The 21,706-nt window shown below is 39.7% G+C and overlaps 1 protein-coding gene across 1 annotated transcript in view; it reads right to left on the bottom strand.

The window, feature by feature from the left end:
* LOC109477985 (corticotropin-releasing factor receptor 2-like) overlaps window positions 1-21,706 on the bottom strand; it is a 32,773-nt gene that overhangs the window by 5,022 nt on the left and 6,045 nt on the right. The window contains exons 3-11 of the mRNA XM_019779437.1: window positions 14,606-14,744; window positions 13,942-14,055; window positions 11,888-11,985; window positions 10,981-11,087; window positions 7,432-7,549; window positions 6,906-7,059; window positions 4,458-4,518; window positions 2,047-2,119; window positions 747-832 (exon numbers count right to left, since the gene is read on the bottom strand). Of these exons, the coding sequence (XP_019634996.1) occupies window positions 747-832; window positions 2,047-2,119; window positions 4,458-4,518; window positions 6,906-7,059; window positions 7,432-7,549; window positions 10,981-11,087; window positions 11,888-11,985; window positions 13,942-14,055; window positions 14,606-14,744 (950 nt within the window). The remainder of the gene's footprint in view (window positions 1-746; window positions 833-2,046; window positions 2,120-4,457; window positions 4,519-6,905; window positions 7,060-7,431; window positions 7,550-10,980; window positions 11,088-11,887; window positions 11,986-13,941; window positions 14,056-14,605; window positions 14,745-21,706) is intronic.

Genomic DNA, 21,706 nt, shown 5'->3' on the forward strand with positions numbered 1-21,706 from the left:
CAATACTCATTGCCAGTAGGTCCATTGTCTTAAGCTTAAGCTCTGAACACTTTTGTTTCAGTTGTAGAATAAGCAATATATCACACGACACATATATACTAGCCATATACAAGCTGAAACTGTTGTTTTGCATAATAGATATATCACAATAAAATAGACGTTGCATTTGCTACCAAGGACGTTGAAGCTCCTTGATACTACCTATTTATCTTTTACTTCCTACCAAGGAGGTTGTATCAAAGCTCCTACTGTATAAAGAAATCATTCAGTAGTATGTAATAAGAGCTAAACAAAAGTTCCAAACGAGGACTATGCGGCTCCTGATGTCTACTGGGGGACGACTGTGGTGTGATAGATGTAAGTTAGCTTGAGGAATGAATCTACTCTACTTATAACGATACTTTTACATTAAGTTCACCCTTTTTTTCTCATTTCTGGCAGGAAGACAAGAGAAACAGCTGGGGACAAGACTTAAGGCATTAGAAAAAAGCTTCCAACGCCAGATGGTCCTCCCTCAATTGCAGAAAGGCCGCAGGTACTATTTTACTTGTTTTTGTTAGTGCCTTCGGGAACAATGCCTAATTGCAAATTACTGTGTGGTCCCAATAGATCTGAAAACAGATGTACTGCGTAAATCATCAACAGCACAAGAAAAGTCTGAAGTCCCTACAGGCCTACCAGAAGCTCTATCTATAATTTACGAACGCAGCTGTCAGCACTGAAAAGGGAACAACACAGCCGCTCACCTGTAGTGCCCGGTCTCACCGGCAGGGTGCGCTTTTAGTTTTTGTACCAGGATGACCACGATCTTTCCGAGGATGAAGCAATTCGCCTGGAAAAGAAGTAATGTTAATTTCCACATGTGCGACATAAGACTTACCTTTTCTTCTCCTTTAGATATGGTATATAGTGTTCTTCATCGTTAAGTAACTCGTTAGACAATAAAATGTTAATACCTAAGCGTAGTATATGATGCAACTCATTCAAACTTACATTAAAGGCGCCTTCTTCAATGTAAGTGGCTTCGAAATTCAAAGTGGCTTCTAGCTCTGCTTGACTGTTCTTTAACAGTCAAGTAGCGATAGAAGTGCCCAACACTCCATGTCTTAAAAGGCCTCACTTCCAGTTCTTCCAGCTCTGTTTGGCGGTTATACTTTCGCCAATCAGATATAAATGGTTGATATATAACCCTTGTGTTTCTAGATCAGATTGACGAAGACATTTCTGTAGTCAATCAGCCACAGAAGTCATCCTTGTTCTATCAACTTTATTTGCAACCTTGTTAGCATTAGTATTATTTATTTATTTAGGGTACTGGGACTTCTGCCCACTGCTATGTCAACTCACTAAAATATTTATGTATTTTGTTTTGTTTTGTGGCGCAGATAAAACAAGTTTTAAAACTTGAGTGCAGCGTCACACGGTCCTTGTTATTGTATTATTGTATGTGTTGACGAATAATTAAATACATCAATAGATCATATATATAAGAGAGAGACAGAGAGACAGAGAGAGATATATGATGATATAGATGTATGATAAATAATAGAAATAAAAGCATCTGCGCTACCCCAAGTCACAATCTTCAGCCGGCATCAATCGAATCGTCAGCCAGGCGCATAGCGAGCTAAATATAGACCAGCACCTACCGGAACTTGGAGGGCATCAGTGTAATTACCGTAATTTAAGCATGTTCTAATTAGCAACAAGCTATTACACGTAAGGCTTTGGAGTGTGGTAATTATACCTCGGGGTGTGTATGCACGTGTTCCCTATTAAAACAGCGAGAAACTATGATGTGTATATTATATTGTGTGTTTATAGATTTCGTTCATTTTACACTAGGACACTGATTTTTCGCGGTTTTCTTTGAGTTTTTGGTCAACGTTGCATCATAATTTTGCCTGCTGCAGACGATATATTATCCGACATAACATTTTGAAACTACAGAAGGAGTGTTAACCTTATATACGCAACTACGACCTTATATGAGACGTTCTGCCGAAGTGCTACATAGCTATGTACAATACATAACGGTTTTCGTACCAGAAGTATGAAGAACGTAGGGCCGTGGAAGATGAAGTCATAGTAGTTGTTATTGACGTCAGCGATCCAGCATCTAGAAGAAAACATGAACACAGGTCAGACATTAGTAAGACATCAATTCGTTCATTGTTCTTATTGTTGTCACTATAGCCACATAACACTGATCGTGTCCCCACGCCATGAACGCAATGTTAATGGGTATAGATTGTCACAAAGAAATCAAAATACAGGCCTGCCTCAGTTTTTGGCTTGTCATTTAGTCTTTTAGAATATTAAGTTTATTGCACATGTATGCCTGAAGGTTGATTGCAAGTACATGTAAAAGATTTATAATTGTGATACATATAACGATATTAAGAACTAGTCCCTACATTATATATATATACGATGTTTTTAGTAAAGTGTTCATTGAACACGTTTTTCTTTTAGGTTTTCTTTGAAGGCAACTAAAGATTTACCAACTATTTTTATAATCTGTGGAAAACTTAATTTTGGTAGTAGAATTGTCTATAAGATTATTGCTGCGGTGTACGCATCATGTGTTTATAAGGAATCTATTACTGCAGCCGCCATTTACCCGAGAGTAGAACTGAGATATACAACAAGCTACTTGTCATAGTGCATTGCATTCAGGCGTGCGAAGTTAATGGTCCTTTCTCCCCTGCGGCTCTATTTTATTGATAGGAGAAGATTGTAGACGATAAAACCGAAGTAGCTGTTCAACTGTCTACTCCAATGAACCTCAATTGAACCGCACATACTTTGGTATTAAACCCTCTTAAGCAACTTTACTGCAAGTAAATATGCCATAGAAAGTAGCCAAAATCGCATTGTCTGGTGACATTGTAGCGAATTGTAGACGCTGTTTCGTTCGAATCACTGTCTGATTCCTCTGATACTATCTAATATACATCAGACGTCGTTTCGTTATGATATATGTCTTATGAACGAAAGCAACTGTAACATTGAATTACATTGAATGTTAGACGCCGTTGATTTTAGACCAATGTCTGATTCAAGTGATACCAACTAAAGAAAATCATACTTTGTTTCTTTATATATCTTATGAACGAAAGCAACTGTTATATTAAATTACGTTGAATGTTGTAGACGCCGTTGGTTTTAGACCAATGTCTGATTCAATTCCAACTAAAACCAATCAGCCTGCAATACGTTAATTCGATTTGAAGGCCGCCTTTATGGCTGGGCTGTTTCAATCACCATTTCAGGTCTGTGTTACACACCGAACGCCCTTGGCAAGGCTGTAAAACATATTAAATACCACCTATCTGTAACGATTGGTAAACGTAAACATTTAATCAGGACAATATATATAGTGTGGCGCACCCAAGCTATATACCGTATACAACTTGATGATAATTACAACATGAGACAAAATATGGACAGAGTGTTAAGATGATGTTAACGTTATCTTTATACAATTGGAATCTGTCGTGGAATCGTTTAGTTTCAGATAACTATAACTGTGTGATAGCGAGTGTCGCGATTTTAGATGACAGTAGAAGTTATATTTTGAGTAACAGATGTACATTAGCACTATCAGATAAATTGTTGATATTTAAAATTGAACGTTCGTGCCTAGAAAGCTGAATCCTAGAGATTGCAACAAGAGACAAAGTACTGATGATATCTCACGGAGACATCAAGTTGTCGATGTCAGATTAAATCATACATATACTAAACGTTCATGTGACTTTTTTCTGGTAACAACAAATCGGACATTAAAGACCTCTGGGAATTATTTTGAGGTTTTTGTGAAATTGAGGTTCACAGACCTCATGAAAGTAGCGTCGGTTTTCGTGAATGTATTGGGACCAATGGGGGATTGTTAGGAACTTTCAAGCTACATTGTTTACTACAGTGTGGCATCCGTTCTCCCCATAGATACTGCAGGTACAGGAATAAGTTAGTTAGGGTCATTGTGCAAATAACTGGGGATTAGAGAAAAGTGGCAATGGCTGCAACTGGTACAGAGGTCAGTGCATTAAGAGAATTTTGAGATAATGGACAATGTTCGTGTCATGTATCAGTCCTAATGCTGTCCCAAAGGTAAGCACGTCTTATTTTGTGCTGGATACGCAGTCAACTAGCATTACGTATTAGTCAAACGTCCTTGCGAATTGGTATAACAAAGATATGGTATGCATACCGCCTTTAGCTTTGCCTTGTATCCCACAATTAGATTACAGCCATAGGACCGCCTAATACTAAGTACTGGTAGTAGACGAAATGAGTGAAAGGCATCGCGAATACAGTCATGCGTGTAACATTTGAAAGCATAAAATCCATTCATTTTAGTTTAATGTCAACTTTGTGTTCACCAATAAAACACCCGATGTATGTGTATGGGTTGCAGTAGTAAAATAATGCGATAAGAGAGACTTTCTTACTGGTCGTTTTGCAGGAACAACTTGACAACAGCCCAAATCAGAACGATGACAATCGGGATGCCTGCAATGAAAGCAAGAAAATGATGCGATTAATTGGACGAAAAACATCAGATATTTTACTGTATCCGCTAGTCCCATAATTATAAGCCTTAGGGACAGTTTGTCTGTCCATAGTTAATTAGTCTTTAATTGGACCTTAATTAAACTGTAATATTCTGCTAGCGAATGCTATCATATAACAGTACTAAACGAAATAATACGAAATAACCAAACATTTTGAACTAGCCTTATTTCTAGATTTGCGTCCAATTGCAAACCTGTAAGCTGTGTATGCGGAATATGAAAACCCCATGGAAGATCATTTGGATTATTGAAATATACAGTAGTAAGCGTAGATTGGATTGCTCGAAGACGACCTAGCCTTAGAATTTACCCTTTAAGTAAACCAATTCACATATAGTCGTGACCTATATACCCTCCTGTACACTGTGAGCGTCTACCAGGCTTCGGGAGGCGACTCGAAATAGTAGAAATTGGCCGAATAGGGAGGTAACATGCCAGAAGAGTTGGTCCGCTAGAGAGTACAGTTCGGGTGCGGCAAAGTAAACTCTTACGGACAAACTCCCCTGGCATGTTATCTCTCTATTTGTCCAATTCCTAATCTTTACAGCCGCCTCCCGAAGCCTGATAGAGGCTACACCGTGAGCCTCTGACGTAGTTTGTTATTGTAATTTACAAACCAAGAACACCCTGATTGCAATTAGCTAGAACCTGTGGCTCCTACCAGCATGATATCTACTCAACCTAGCCGTGATGTGATCCTGTCAATTTCTGCAGATTGATTTCAGCCTTACGGTGGTGATGTATAGACAACCAATACCTCTCTAACAAAGCGTCCGGTAGGAGGAAAGGGAGATGGTCCTTGGGACAGGCACGTCATTTATTCAGTTATGCCGGAGTTTCGCGATTCCAAGCCAGGGCCGTACCAGGCTGTTTGAATGAACAAAAATCTAAAGAAAGATGTAATCTACAAGCAGATTCCATCGTGGCAAAAGACAGTATCAAATTGGCAAAGCAGTATCCATTGGCCAGAGAGGATCCAATACACCACCCAATCGGACCCTGTTTGACCCTGGCCAATTTGGTCTTTTGCCACCCCGGGATCTGCTTGGAGATTTAAAAAAATGCATATCAGGAATATCTACAAGTAATGCGTATTTAAATGGTTTGTGTGTTTCCCTCTTGTTTACATCATACTTTTCGTTCAGGCAAACTGTCCGGTTTGAAAATGTGACCCTTGCAATATAGAGGTTACCTGTCAGTGAATATTTCCATTAGGTTGGTACACCACTGTGTATTGCTGATAGTTTACAGAACTAAATTTCCCCCCAATAGAAGTAGAGCCATTCAGTATTGCTTCGAGGAATGTTGAAAAATGACTGTGTAAACGTGGGTAGGTAATTGCTGTACAAAGGACTCCAGTAGCTTGTAATATCTACCTTTATTAAAGATAGATTGCCCGAAACCTAAAGCTCGGATATTGCATTTTGCCCAGTATTTCATTTTTCAATTACTTTCCAACTATAGACAGCGAACGGCGCACAGTGGAAGATGTATTAGATTGAAAGAGCCCAGGGGTGCATGGGATTGTCTCTTTTTAACTGTCGTCTTTGCTATTATTGGGTTATATTATAGACTTACGAATAACTTGAAGGAGTAAGGCAATATTGAAATTTGTCTTGTAAAGTTTACTTTTTTCTTCAATTTGCTTTCCATGTGCAGACAGCGTTCTACATGCGTAACACACAGAAGAAGATTGATATGATTACGCCAAGACAAATTTTGATTACAACTATGGATACTGTCATATTGAGTTATATTGCAGACTTACTGAGTTGAGCGAGTAATGCACAGCAGCGTGATATTACTACAGCGTCTGACGTGTAGGGCTTTCAATAGAAGGTTGATTTGATTAACGTAGAGTACACTAAGGATTTTCTCTCGACTGTTGACATTATCAAGATTGAGTTTTATTGCAGACTGACGTCGAACTTGACCGAGTAACATATTACTGCGTCCCATGCGTTCAAATCTGATCCGCCGTCTGGGCAAATGTCTACAAAAAGCATCAAGCATATATATATATATACATGTATATACATATTGACTTGTGACAATCCTTACATGCTATACATAGGGATATATATTAAAGACTGTATGGATATTAGAAACTCCTTCAACGATTGTTTAAGTTAATACCTATCTCATATTAGCCACCCACTTTTGTATTAGGTTAGCCTTATGAAAATGTAGTTGACATGTACTTACTTAAGTTAGTAGATGCCATACTTTGTACACTGTACAATTGTTGCGCAATAAAGCTATCTTTATATAAGTCTAAACTTTATCGACAAACGGCATTAAAAGTACGTTAGCTGTGTTACTTACACCAGCCAATCAGAATGTAGATCCAGAACTTGACTTTTTCCGTGCCGTACGCATGCGCGATCATGATGTACAAGTACAGACCCTCCACGAACATCCAGAAGAAGTTGGTGACCTTGAAGTAGTTGAACAAGGTCACCACAGTCCGGCAAACCCACTGAGGAGAGGGAGGGAAGCCGAAAACATCCGGAGGTTAAATATATCAAGACGGTGACCCAGTGTTGATATCACACATCAAAGAAGCCGAGTGACTAGTCTCACTGTGTCAGTCTACTGAGGAAGACCAGAGTGACTGGTCGAAAGCTCTAGGTGAGAACATTTACCTTTGTATTGAAACAAGTTTGAACTTTAAACATATATCAAGACGGGACACGCCACAAACTATCTTCTACATTTGGGCCTCTGCTCACTGAATGATTTGTGTACAATCTACATTATTTAAGTATTTTTGATATGCACGTGTTGTACAGTCAACAGTCTGTTAAAGTAGAAGATAACAAAGGGGCTTCTTCATACTATTGAAACTTACGTCGTTTGAGGTGTGTCTTTTGGTCACCACACTCTTCATGATGAACCAGGTTGTGTTCTTCAGTATGAAGGTCAGAATCAGGTTGGTGTGGATGTTGTTCCGAGTACATCGAATGCTTCTGCAAGTTACCAAATGATACTTTGTTAAATTGTACGTTACTAAACGGTAATATAGATATTATGATAGATTGATAGATAGATTCTTTATTGACACAACAAAAAAGTACAGAGACTTTTGTATGGTCTTAACTAAAGATATAACAAAGCTAACTAAAGATCTAACAAAGCTAAATACATGTGTGGATAACGTCATCTTACATACAGAGTATATGTATGATGTAACAATAAAGGTTAACTATTCTCTAACATGTGTTCTCTAAGATCGAAACATTCTTTAATGTATTTTCCTATTTGAACACTGTATTGGTTATCTCCCCTGAGAATGTAGTTGTTTCTATCTATAGGATCTAACGTATTGAAATCAATTGAATATTATGAAACATGCAATATAGATATTGATTCGGCAGGTACTGTTGTGTAATGGATGTCTAAGCTCAACATAAGTATGTGCTCAGACATCCACTACTGTTGTACACGTACGGGACTTAAGTAGCTATGGTGTAATACTGCCTCTTAATGACATCAGAGCCTGCGATGAACCACGAGTCATTAAGAGTCAGTTTTGGCAAATGCACGAAACACTGAAGAATTTTCAATAAGCTATGGCACCTTCTAAAACCGCTTTTTAATGACACCCAAGGCTATGGAATATCACAGCGGGTGCAATGCTTAAGTGTTTTCGTTTGAACTTCTTTTCAGTGGCCTCAAGGCTTGGGAGCACTAAACGTTTCCTTGGCAAATACGCACAAACAGAAGTGTTTTGAATTAGTTATGGCACCTTTCTTAACCAATTCTTAATGACACCCGAGGCACCAAGCATTTCCTTTCGCAGAACACAGCGGGTATGTACCGTGCAATGCTTAAAGTGTTTTCTTCCAGACTTTCTCAGAGCCCCCCAGACTGAGCGGTACTAATGGTTTCCGTGGCAAATACGCAAAAACATAAATGTCTAAAATTAGCTATGATACATTTCAAAGCCAATTCTTAACGACACCCAAGGCAACACGCATTTCGCGGATCACAGAGGGTGTGCACCGTACACTGCTTAAGTGTTTTCGTTGAAACGTTGTCTCAGTGGCCCCAAGGCGTGGGAGTACTAAACGTTTCCTTGGCAAATACGGACAAACAGAAGGGTTTTAAATCAGCCATGGCACGTTTTAAAACCAGTTCTTAATGACACCCAAGGCTATGGTTACCCAGCATTTCCTTTCGCAGAACACAGCGGGTATGTACCGTACAAAGCTTAAAGTGTTTTCTTCCAGACTTTCTCAGAGCCCTCAGACTGAGCGGTACTAATCGTTTCCGTGGCAAATACGCACAAACATAAATGTCTTAACTTAGCTATGACACCTTTCAATACTAATTCTTAATGACACCCAAGGCACCAAGCATTTCCTCTCGCAGGACACAGTCGGTGTGTACCGTACAATACTTAAAGTGTTTTCTTCCAGACTTTCTCAGAGCCCTCCAGACTGAGCGGTACTAATCGTTTCCGTGGCAAATACGCAAAAACATAAAGTCTAAAATTAGCTATGATACCTTTCAAAGCCAATTCTTAATGACACCCAAGGCACCAAGCATTTCCTTTCGCAGAACACAGAGGGTGTGTACCGTACACTGCTTAAGCGTTTTCGTTGAAACTGTCTCAGTGGCCTCCAGGGCGTGGGAGTACTAAACGTTTCCTTGGCAAATACGGACAAACAGAAGGGTTTTAAATCAGCTATGGCACCTTTTAAAACCAGTTCTTAATGACATCCAAGGCTAGCCTAAAAGTGGCAATACTTCAATGTTTTCTTCCAAAACGTCTCAGTAGCACTTAAAGCTGAGCCGTACTAAACGTTTCCTTGGCTAAAAACACAGGAACATAAATGTACGGCCATCTCAGGAGTGGTCAGAATTAGCCATCTGTCATCCAAAACCGCTTTTAATGGCACCCGGTGATGTGTTGCAGTGGGAAGTACACATGCACACGAGTTTCCAATTTACGTTTTTGATTGCACCGAAGGCTATGCGGTTGTATCAAACGTTGCCATGGCAAATACACACGAAAACAGAAATGTTTTAATTAGCTATAGCACACGCTTGTTGATGACACCCCAGGCAGAAAATTAGACTTATTCTGAAGATGAAAGTTGCTATTTTTTCCATGACGGTGTACCAAACTCCCTGAGGGAACTGAGGAGAGCGTGTTTCAAGCATGATTAGATTGCACGCGTTTGATGTTCCATAACGCTGCATCCGCTTTCGTAACCTGCAGACAACATTTGATAGTCTTATGGGCGATAGTTTGTCAGGCAACACTGAGCTGAGCCTTGGAGGATTGGAGAAGTACTTAAAAACTTTGTAGTTACTCAATGCACTATTTAAGTATCATATGGATGAATTTACAGGGATTTTTCTAGAAAAATTTAGCATGAGGGAGCAGATCGCAAGCATGTGGCAAGGAACGAAGCGACCGAGGGGGGATTTTTTAATAAGAGTAGCCACTTAGGGTTCCATCTGAAAATTGGTATGAGGGAGCTGGCTGGTTACATGAGGGAGCAGCTCCCTTATTCCCCTGTTTAGAAAAAAACCCTGGTACTTAGTCAATGCACTATTTAAGTATCATGTGGATGAAGCATCAAAAATATGAGGGGAAATCCCCTTGTACAATGCATGAGAAATGGTGTTTTGTAGACAGCATTTTGTAGTCTTATGGGCGATAGTTTGTTAGGCAACACTGAGCTATGCCCTAGTAAGTGGAGAAGCACTTAAAGAGTTTGTAGTTAGTTGATGCACTATTTAAGTATCATATGGATGAAACATTAAAAATATGAGGGGACATCCCCTTGCACAGTGCATGGTGTCAGTTAATGCCAATGAATACAAAATGTAAATCTGGTAATGGATGATTCTGACACCTGATGCCACATTATAAGACTTATCTTCCCTGTAGTTTGCTGTTGTTCGCTAACCCATCCTCAGATTTATTCGTCTGGCTTACCTGTAACATTATCACTAGATAGCGAAAATATCACCAAGGATTAGATATGGAGACTTCAGTTGATTCGCCACTAGCTTTTAATATACTCAGGAAATCTATATACCGCCCTATAGCCTATCGCAACCATTACCAGATTTACCTGACATTCAGCCGTGTGAATTACACTTGCATTATGTACCTAGTGGCATCTATATATTCTCTCACTCGACTGGTCTGTGGTTTGCATCATATTGCGATGGTGAGATATCCTCAATATGTTCCCTGGATTTAGGGTCTTTTTCTTTATTTAGATAACCTTTAGCCAAATGACTAGTATTACACTCGACTCTAACATATGATATATGACATAACGTATGTAACATATGATAACATGTATTTCCTGTATAATGCTCCTAAAATAGATTACCGTGTAACTATATATTATTATATATGTTAAAACAAACTTACTTGAGATAGAGAAACAATACCAGCGCAATGGAGAGGCAGACCAAAGAGATGCTGTGTCCGATGTCGTTCAGCAACAGGGCTGCCTTAACGTGCCACCTTATCGGATTCTGTGAAGAATGAGAAATAAATTTCCAGTTTAGCTTTACTTTTAGCCTTCTAAATAACCGGTGCAGTGGCCAAGAGGGTAGAGTGCTCGCCTTGTATTCGGTAGGTTGTGAGTTCTATCCTCGAGTCATTCCAATGGTACATACTACTTTCTCTGCTCAGCATTCAGCATTAGTATGGTAGTTAAACACATATCGCTATCAGTGGACTAGCCACCTGCTTAAGTGATTGCAATACTGTGTGGCCCAAGGGCTATTGAACCAGCGATGGGCACCGCCTTATACACCACCTGGTGCAGGAAGGACTGTAACTTAGGTTTTCATGTTCAGATAGAATGGAAGGGTAATATAGACTTGCCATTTATAGTTGAACTGAACAGTACATGAACGATGCTGTACCCTACATGACCCATTTGATTAATCTCCAATAGTGCTATCTTTATCTCCTTACGACATTGACAATGCTGAATTGTCAGATCTTAAATTTCCTTTGTATTATGCAGCCTCCTAATCAGTACGTGAAATTCTGATGTTTGTTTTAGATGTAAATGTCCTCATCTTCGGCTATGTTATCTTAATTGAAACTTAATTAAGTGATAGTCCAGCCGACAAAATGTGACATTAATGGCACGGTTACATTCATCGTGAGATTTCAGTAGACTTTTCAAACAGGCTGTGACAGAACCAACTACAGACAGCAAAGTTAAACTGCCCTTTCTGTCAGAAGAAAGTTAACGTCTGCAGAAAATATGCATGACTAACCCAAGAGCGCACCCCGTTGGCGATCGTTCACTTACACTTACCTCAGTGTCGTTTTTTCTAACTTCTATTTCATGGCAGTTTCCATAGTCCGCTCGCTTGGCCCAAGTGCCGTTACTTTGGCACAGTTTTGTGACATTATCTGTAATAGAAAAACATCGAATAATGACATCGCCACATAGATGGTCTCTGTCTCCCATTTAAGGGTGTTTACATAGGCATGAGACTGTTAAGTGGTCAGTTAAGCGTTGAAAGTTTTGAAGGGTGGTCTTTAAGTCAGTGTTTAACGGTCTTCAAAGTCTGTAATGGTCCCTTTAAGATCTCTCAAAGAGGTTAACAATGCCCCCTCAATGATCTCACTGACCAATGTTTTAGTCAGTTGCCTACTTCGCCTATATTCAGGTCCTTAAGTGGTATATTATGGACTCTTCCATGTTGTAATGTATGTGTTTAGCTATTTTTTATGACGCCTTTCACAAATTTGTCAATGTCAGTGTCGTATGTAATCATGATGGAAAACACTTTGTCAAGCTGGTGTGTTACGCTGAGAAGTGGTTATACCAGATATACAAATACACATACAGAAGATCGTATAGTGTGCAGCATATATTTATGATGTTCCCCGAAGAAAGGATATACAGTATCACTCATTCACTCAATCTGTCCCATAGCTTATACAGTATACTGTTGCTGAAATTGTACGTATGCTTTTTCATATAATATCATATAAACATGACAAAAAGCTACCTTGATGCGAAACTGTGAACGAGAGCCAAAAAAAAAAACATGAATAGCAAAGTTCTTTTATCACAACCATTTATTTTTCAAGCCAACGTTTCGATGACCTTCTGTCATCTTCATCAGGACAATTCTGACGGGTTTACTGTGGACTGACACTAGATGTTACTTGGTGCATAGTGCACTAAAGGTGTTACATAGTTCACAGTGCACTTAAGGTAGTTTTTTCTGTTTACAATGCGTTCCGGAACGTAGTGTAATTGTGACATACATACTAGGCATTGTTACATCATAGGGAAATGTGCGGTTCCAAATGTAAAGTGTTTCTATCTATAATATAAGATTTGTTAACTGACAATACTGAGCTATCACAGTCCCAAATAGAAATTATTAAAAGTCTTGTTACATATGTATAGTTAGTAATCATAAAAGAACATGTTTGAACTTGTAGTGCAGTCTTTATCCATATGTATTACAGGTATAACGTTAAATGTTGCTGCAACCTACTTGTGGGTTATCGTGCCAAATATCTATAAACGTGTCGACGATACAAATTGTATTGGCACGAAAACTGCAATTTGGCAATACAGAAAAGTCACTGATAAGTGTTTTTTTTTAAACATGTTTGACTTACTCCATTTATTGTTAGGGGGCGATGGCCGTGTAATTAAACTGTGCAGAACCGAAATATTTATCTAGCAGAACGGTGAATTTGTTACGGCATTAATGTAGCTAGCACGTTGAAACTGTTAGAGAATATTCCTACAGTTGAATTTTGTGAACAAAATCCTTCAAAATAAGCACTAATTCATTCTTGTTGTTGAGGCATCAAAAGGCAGTTAGCACACAGATTTTTTGTACTTTAAACCAGAATGTTTGGTCAACGGGACTATTCAGACTTCCAGGAAATATTCAGGGCTCCCGTGACCTTCAAGTTCACCTTCAATGCCTGTGACAGACTTTTTGACCTTTTGTTTGTGCTTGTCCATCCGCCAAGTGCTGTCAACCTACGGAGCCCGGCCAACAGATACATAAACCTATCTTGGGCGTTATCTTCCATAGCCTCCTTCTGTCATTTCTCTGTATCTGTATAGCCGCCTTTCAGCATAACACACCAGCTTCGCAGGCACGCGACGCGGCGGCAGCTGGCTACGTCACACCGATCGACTTGTTACACCTAGCCCTTGGACATCTAACTCTAGACATTGTTTAAATCTCTAATGACAATGCCCCTACTGTACTTGGTGACAGCGAGTTCCACTCTGCATTGGCTCCCACGGTAGCATACAGAGCTTGGGACTAAGGCTAACATAAGCCAACAGTCAAAACCAGAACCAGATATATGGAAATTTCGACCCACCGGTGTTGTCATATCTGTGCCCCCTCAACTCTGATGGACAGGGCATGCGCACTAGAGTCCCCGCTGGACTGGGTGGCCAGCACGTGATGTTGTCAAACGTCGCATTGCACAATTCTGTGAATTCACAAATTTTAGTTCATACATTGTCATTGTAACTACAGCAAAGTGAACTCGACTTCTTCACGCTACGATATGGTTGAAAGATAGGAACAGATATGTTTCATAATCGAAGGTGTTTCTAAGTTCATTAGAAAGTTTGTAGTGCTTATATGTATGAAGTAGGGAAACATGGGTTGTATCAGACTATAAAATTCAGCTCAGTTTTCTTGCATTGAATTTGAAATCAATACATTTCATATTGTATGAAATGCACCTACATCAGGGCAAATGGCGTTATGGACAATCAAGTATACACATAATAATACATTATACAGTAGAATCCTTACAGTCAGAATAATCTCAAATAAACTATTTACACCTTACTTACTTTCAGTATCGCCTGTGGGTTCACGTGATCTAGGTAATTTGTTCTTTCAATTGCCAGGAAGACTGCAGTAGGTGAGTCGAATATCCCATGTACTTTTTGATTTCACATGTACACAGATAGATTCAGCTCTGTAGTGCGTTAACTACCAATGCAGATGGAGCGTTAGCCTGAACTTACTTTTGCTTGGTTCATACGTTCCTGCATGTTCCAATTTACACATCAAAGTTCTCAAGGAGACAAGGTCGTCCCAGGCTCTCTGTTCCTCCTCAGACATCTGAGTTGACGCCTGCTCCGACACCCGGCATAGCAGAAGAACCTAAACGGAAACAAAAAAGAAATGGCAATGATGATGTGAACTATGATGCTTTTCAAGTAGCTAGCTAGTGGTTCGAGTTAAATTGCAATTGTTAGGTGTATATGTGACAGTTTGATAACCATCTGCCTACGCGACTGTGAGCTGATGTGTTGGGTCTAATCGCAGCTATACGGCGCATACAGATACACACAGAAAGTTCAAGCCGTGTGTTCAAAGGAAATCAAACTCTACTACTGGATAAATAAAAGAGATAACTTACGAACGTTTAGAGTGACATCCTCATTTAGTGACGCTGAAGAAGAATGATGGATGTCACTCAAAACGTCCGGAAATTATCTCCGTTATTTATCCAGTAGTAGAGTTTGATTTTCTTTGAGTATTGTTTACCTGGATGTCATCAACGTTAAAAGCCGTGTGATTCCCGTGAGACTTGTGGCCCAATAGGCCGGAACGAACCCTTGCTTCATCGTGTATAAAACTTATCTAGCTGAAACTTACCAAATGAAAATCTATACTAGGTTGTCCTTCACCGACATAGAGTCGGTAGTTGATGTTTTTCCATTAACATCATAAAGCCAACGGCGATACGTACCCAGCCAAAAAGGCCTTGGGACGGTATCCATTTAATACACATTACGTGAAAAGGCGACTGAAAGCCTTTTTTGTCCCACTTAAAATGATGACGCATTCGCTCGCCGTACTCTCTACATGCACACATGACGTGTGGCCAGTAGCAAAAATCAAGGATTGTTTTTTTTCTAAAACTATCGTAGATGGAAACTCTCTGCAACCAAGTACAGAGAGAACAGTAGGGACATCAGTAGAAAGCTTTCAGCATCGCTTACAGTAAGATGTGCAATTGTTAGGTGTAAATGTGACAGTTTGATAACCATCTGCCTACGCGTGTCTGTGAGTTGATGTGTTAGGTCTAATGGCAGCTATACCACCTGGCTATACAATGCAGAGCATACAGATACACACAGAAACGCAGTATGATTCCGGTCAAATCCTCGCCCCAATAGGCCGGAACGAACCCATGCTTTATCGTGTATAAGACTTTTCTAGCGGAAACCTACCAAATGAAAATCTATACTAGGTTGTCCTCCACTGAAATACAGTCGGTCGTTGATGTTTTTCCATTAACATCATAAAAGCAACAGCGATAAGTAGCCAGCCAGAAGGTCAAGGAGCGGCATCCATTTAATACACATTACGTGAAAAGGCGGTTGAGAGCCTTTTTTTGTCCCACTTGAAACGATCTCACATTTTGTCCCACTTGAAACGATCTCACATATTCTACGTATACATACACCTGTTGGACCATTAGTAAAAATGCTGTACCGTATTCCAACCTGAAATTAAAAAAAATCGCCATACTTGCATTCCAATCAAACGCAAATTAAAAGCTTCATGATTACCAGACGAGAATGCGCCGTGATAGATCTGACACAGTGTCATCCGGTACATCAGTGCATCACAAACCGATGCTCTGTAAAGGGCATCTTTTCAGCGGATCGTCAGAAGGTGATGAATGGGTTAATCATGTGAAGCAGGCCGGCCACACCATACTAATGAGAAAGTAATCCGGACAAATCCCGCGGATAACGACATAGCAGCCTCCGGGATCATCTCCTGCCAGTTACGCAAGGCGAGGGAGCGATTGCGTGAGAGATTTATAGGGGAAGGCCAAGGTCAAGTTGAGATGCGCACGGGAAGTGCATACAATTGTCACTTTGGACGGACAGTTGCAAAGTGCGGAGTAATGGTTAGGGTTTTTGCCCTAAAATCAAAGTCAATTCCCGCGGGCTAACTGCAAACTGACAAGAACAATGTGTACAGAATGTATTGAAGAATTCTAGAAAACCATATGCTAAGTTAAACATAAGGCTCTACGTTATACTAAGGTAAAATCTTTACTTAAATTTACTAATAACGTATGTACATGTGACAGAGAGCATAAATAATACATAGACATGTATGGCAAGTAACCATTCTATGTGACTATTCTGTATAGGTAGATAAAGAAATGAGAGTTCTGAATGAATAAAAAATGACTGAAATGGGGCAGACCTATCCCTGAGCTCATTTCCTACAGAACACTCATTAAGCCAAAGCAAAGTACTTTTTTTTCACCTGACTGAACTCCTGGAATTGATGTTAAGTGTCCTTCTCAAGGGCACAATACGTATCGTGGCCTGCCTGATAGGTCAATAACCTCAACCCCAAGGCACAATAATGTGACCTGCTGGGATTCAAACCCCGGACCATTAGAGTCTACCAGCCACAAACTCAAGGCTACTTCGATACGATAGACTGAAGATTGATAAGGGATAATAAAAGTAAAGCTTCTCTTCTAAGTTACCGTGTAATGAACATGTTATATTGTGACCTACCTGGATTCAAACCCAGGATCATTCAAGTCTAACGGTCCTACAATCAAGGCCACCTAGCCACGATAGACTGAAGATTGATAAGGGATGATAGAAGTAAAGCTCCTCTTCCTCTCTTCAAAGTTACCGTGTAATGAACATGTTATATTGTGACCTACCTGGATTCAAACCCAGGACCATTAGAACCTAACAGCTATTTATTTATTTATTTTATTTATTTATTTATTAGAATTTTCCAGACAACTGGATGGGAGGACAAAACAGGTGAATATACACCTTTGCTAGTTGTCCTCCCAAACTCAAGGCCACCTGGCCACGATAGACTGAAGAATGGCAGGGGATGACAAAAGTAAATCTCCTCTTCTTCTCTTCAAAGTGACCGTGCAATGAACATCTTATATGAGCTTTTCTGAATCCTTGGGGTGGTCGTTGACCTTAAGAGCAGAGATCAGAAAGGATTGCAGTGGATTAGCACACGACCTTGCTAGGGACAGCGCGCTAATCCGCAAATGGATGTTGCTTCACACTTGGATGCGACCTGTCGAAAGGAGTTATCCTGATAAAGCGTGGGATGCCGGGTTGTAATGAACTGTGTATGAGCACTGCACCTCATTTCGTGACAGCCCGAAGAAAATCATCACGTTGGTTAAAGAAATGAATAACATGAATCTTTTATTTAGGTTTTTAGAGCACGTACTGTTATAATGAACGGATGCATATGATATTTTCGTGGTTCCTGTGCATGCAAAGCAAACCTACGCTCTTTCTAGAGGACGTTAAAAGCAGAATAGTATGTGTATGATGAGTTTAGGCGTCATATATAGGGCTATATATCAATGAATGTCTAGGCGTTCCTCCAATGATTGTAAGAACTTATTCCCATCAAATAATAAACCACGCACTCATGTATTAGGTAGGTTACCATTATGGATTAATGTACTAATAGATGCCATACTCTGTACCCTATATACTATTGTTGTGTGCGATAACGTCATTACATACCTGCCCGTAACGAAATCCAACATGTGCATCTATAGAGAAGAATAAGAGTGTCCTTGGCAGCAAACGCAAGCTGTAACGATGCCGCCTTACACTACCACTTCCAACCGTCTGCGCGCTGTCCTGACTTGGGAATTTGACTATTTAACTCGAACCACTAACTCGAACCAGACTTATCTTACTGTAAGCGTTGCTGAAAGCTATCTAATGATGCCCCTACTGCACTGTACTGTACTCTACTGTACCTGGTTGCAGCGAGTTCCAATCTACGATAGTTTTAGGGGAAAACAATCCTGGGTTGAAAACTCTGTCGATGGCCTCAGTTTACAATCGTGATCACAATACTTAATCAATTAGTGATTTTGAATTATTAAATATGCGTTATATTCGAGGGAATAGCTCCGAAGGCATTTTCAATAGCGTTGATGTAGTGATTTGTGGCATGTCCAACTCAATTACCCTCTCCACCTTAATTCTTTCCAAAGGGCCTGATCACATACGTAGTACGGTCACCATACGACCACAAACGGATGTCATCTTTGGCTTAGTCGTGCAGATGTCGTAAACAATTCGGCACCAGAAAAGTATTTCTAAGTTTGGTTCCTTCACGCCCTACTTAAAAACATAACGGCATCAAAATGTTATTTATCTGTTAAAAAATATTGTTTTGGCTGTTGAACACACACAGTCAGGGCAGCCTCACTAGCCTGGGGTCTCCATGCCGATAAAACAAGTTAACTGACATTACAAGAACATATGATATGAGCAGCTTAATTGTTAATAGATAACATTATTCTATGTAATAGAAACTTTGCGATTGAATCTGTGGTGGAATCTATGTGATGAGGTCAGGGTCAACATCTTACGACAACCTACAAAGAAAACAAATTTTGCCATAAATCGAGCAGTAAGTACAACAATCCCTTCTTATATAACAGAAGGCAGTAATTGTGTTAAAGACGTAGTGCTTGCTTTGATGGTTAGACACGGCCGTTTGAGGTCCTATATGATGAAATACAACCTTTATCTCGCACGACAGTTGCTTCGCTCGGCGTGTAAGCCGATGCAAACGCTATAAAACTAGTACAAATCCGCAGGTGACACTTCTTGTTTTCATAAATCCATAGAACATACGCGCACCACATGTATCATTGTGACGTCCATGTGCTTATCTTTAAAAGCAAGCGCCAATTGAGCTGAAAGGCGTCCGACTTAAAGTGATGTATTCTCATTCTAGTGTTGCTTTGGGACCAAAACCGTGCTGTGCATTAATTTTGTTCTGTAAGCAAATTCAAACACATAGATGACATACAGCTGTAACTATATATCATTATATATACCTCCACAGCAAATCCATTTTTCATCCTTTGCGTTATTTTATGTCTGGTTAAAGTATTTTTATGAAATAGTTGAGAGATTTTTATGGTAAAACAGTATTAGTAACACGTAGTCTTAAATGAAGACAAAACGGAAAGTTGGGACAGATTCGGGTTGCCATAATCCAATGATTTTTAACCATAAGGTTACGAGGACCTTTCGCCCAATTGGGAACCACGTTGTACATACGCAAGACCAATTCTACATCTATGTATCGTTACATAACATGATATAACATAACATGCTATAGCGTATGGAAACATTGTTTCCACTTAGGGAAAACCTTCGTTAGAGGTCAATCAAATTGAAATTACTATCGGTGAAGGTTAGACATCCAGGTAATAAGATACGCCAAAAAGCAGTTACTCAAGCAACCGGATATGATTTTGGAAACGGTCAGACGTTTCAGCTAGTATCCACTAGGTTTAGTCACAGAGCTTTCTCCTCTGGTCTCTCAGTCACTGGCGAAAGCTAGTTGATGCTAGCTGAAACGTCTGACCGTTTCCAAAATCATATCCAGTCGCTTGAGTAATTGCTTTTTGGTGAAATTACTCTATTTTTCATTTTGATACAAAGAATTCAGGCAGTTAGCCTGGGTTCCATCCTGGTTAGTTTACGTCCGCTCCCACAGTCGCTACCACCAACTGTGGGAGCGGACGTAAACTAACCAGGATGGAACCCAGGCTACCAGGCAGTTGCAATAACAGTAAATTTACGTCAAATCCTTTGTGGATTGTTGTTGATTGCTGATAGCTGAGGACGCAGTGCCTAAATTCCTTCCACGTGGGTTCTTTCCTTTTTCTTTTCGCAGTAATGAGACATGTAACAAGCTCGATTTATTAGCTAATCTAGGCCAAAGGTTGGATGTAAAACCTGCGGATTAATTGCATCCTTCGGGACGTTTTCGTTGGAACAGTGTAAAAGGGTCATCACGCATTTTCAATTGAGTTAACTGCATTTTTCTTTCATACAAGTATACTATGAAAAAGGGACGTCTAACAAAACTCAACCTCACGGTGCCGTCATATCACGCAATTTTGATACTGTCTGGTTTTGAAGTAGGCTTTAACAGAACCAACCGTTGACAAGGATCTAACTAAAGACGGTCTTTTCGGTAAAAAGACAACCGAGTTGTTTACGACACACGTATGACTACCTCATGAGTGCCTTTAGTTTGTGATCAAAGGACGATCAGACACTAACCTTCTACTGAATTATGTCTGATTATGAAGTAAGTTTAAGCTGTAATTTCCAACACAACAAATTGGACTCAACCAGATTTTCGACTGTACAACTCCAGTCTTTGTCAAGGAATGAGCAATCCACCGCTTGGGTGAGTGCAGTTTGTTGTGTTGGAAATTACAGTTTAAACTTGCTTCATAATGATTTCTACCAACACTGATGAACTTTCAAGATAATTATTTCTGATGTTTCCTAGTATGCTCTATGCTTGTTGAAAACAATCATGGAAGTCGTACTGATTCTAAGGCTAATTTTGTGTCACTTGTGGTTACGGCGTTGTCTTGGGATGCTTTGTTACGCTAACGAACCCAATCGCCACAAATTAAAGACCCCCAATGGAGAATCAAATGATGCCCAAAGTCTTGGATAATTGATCCAATATTACCATGGGAAAATCTTTTGAGTATAAACATGATCAGCATCTGATTTATTAGCAAGATCCAACATTTCATTTGCACCATCGTATTTTTGCGACGAATCTTACCGTATGGGGTCAAAACTGACCCCATAATGTTTTGCACGAATTTTAGTTTTCTTGTGACTCTTTTCTTGTGATTTTTATATATGTAAAGTTTCATTAATCTATAGCAATATGATCTGACAAAGAAAGTTTTTTACATTTGACATGTCCTCACCTGCATTGTACTGTTACTAGTGTTAGTATTAAATAGAGTACCGACATAAAATCACAGCGGTTGACACAAGAAAGCATCGTCCTTCTGATTGTACGTCTTGTTGTTTTTCTCAGGGTGCATAATTTACATGTTCACTCAGTTGTAGTAGATTGTATGTGGGGAAATGTTATTCTATCCTAACAGAAAAGTGGCAAGTTTTGCAAAAATGACAGATCCGGAAGGTGCCTGGTTAACAATTTTTGTGGATTGGTTTCAACATTTGTCTTTGTTATTGGCCCTTTCTTAATAAGAGCGTGGCATAGCGTACAAGCATAAACAT

Source organism: Branchiostoma belcheri, unplaced genomic scaffold, assembly GCF_001625305.1.
Source record: "Branchiostoma belcheri isolate BF01 breed outbred unplaced genomic scaffold, Haploidv18h27 scaffold42, whole genome shotgun sequence".
In the NCBI taxonomy this organism is placed as follows: domain Eukaryota; kingdom Metazoa; phylum Chordata; class Leptocardii; order Amphioxiformes; family Branchiostomatidae; genus Branchiostoma; species Branchiostoma belcheri.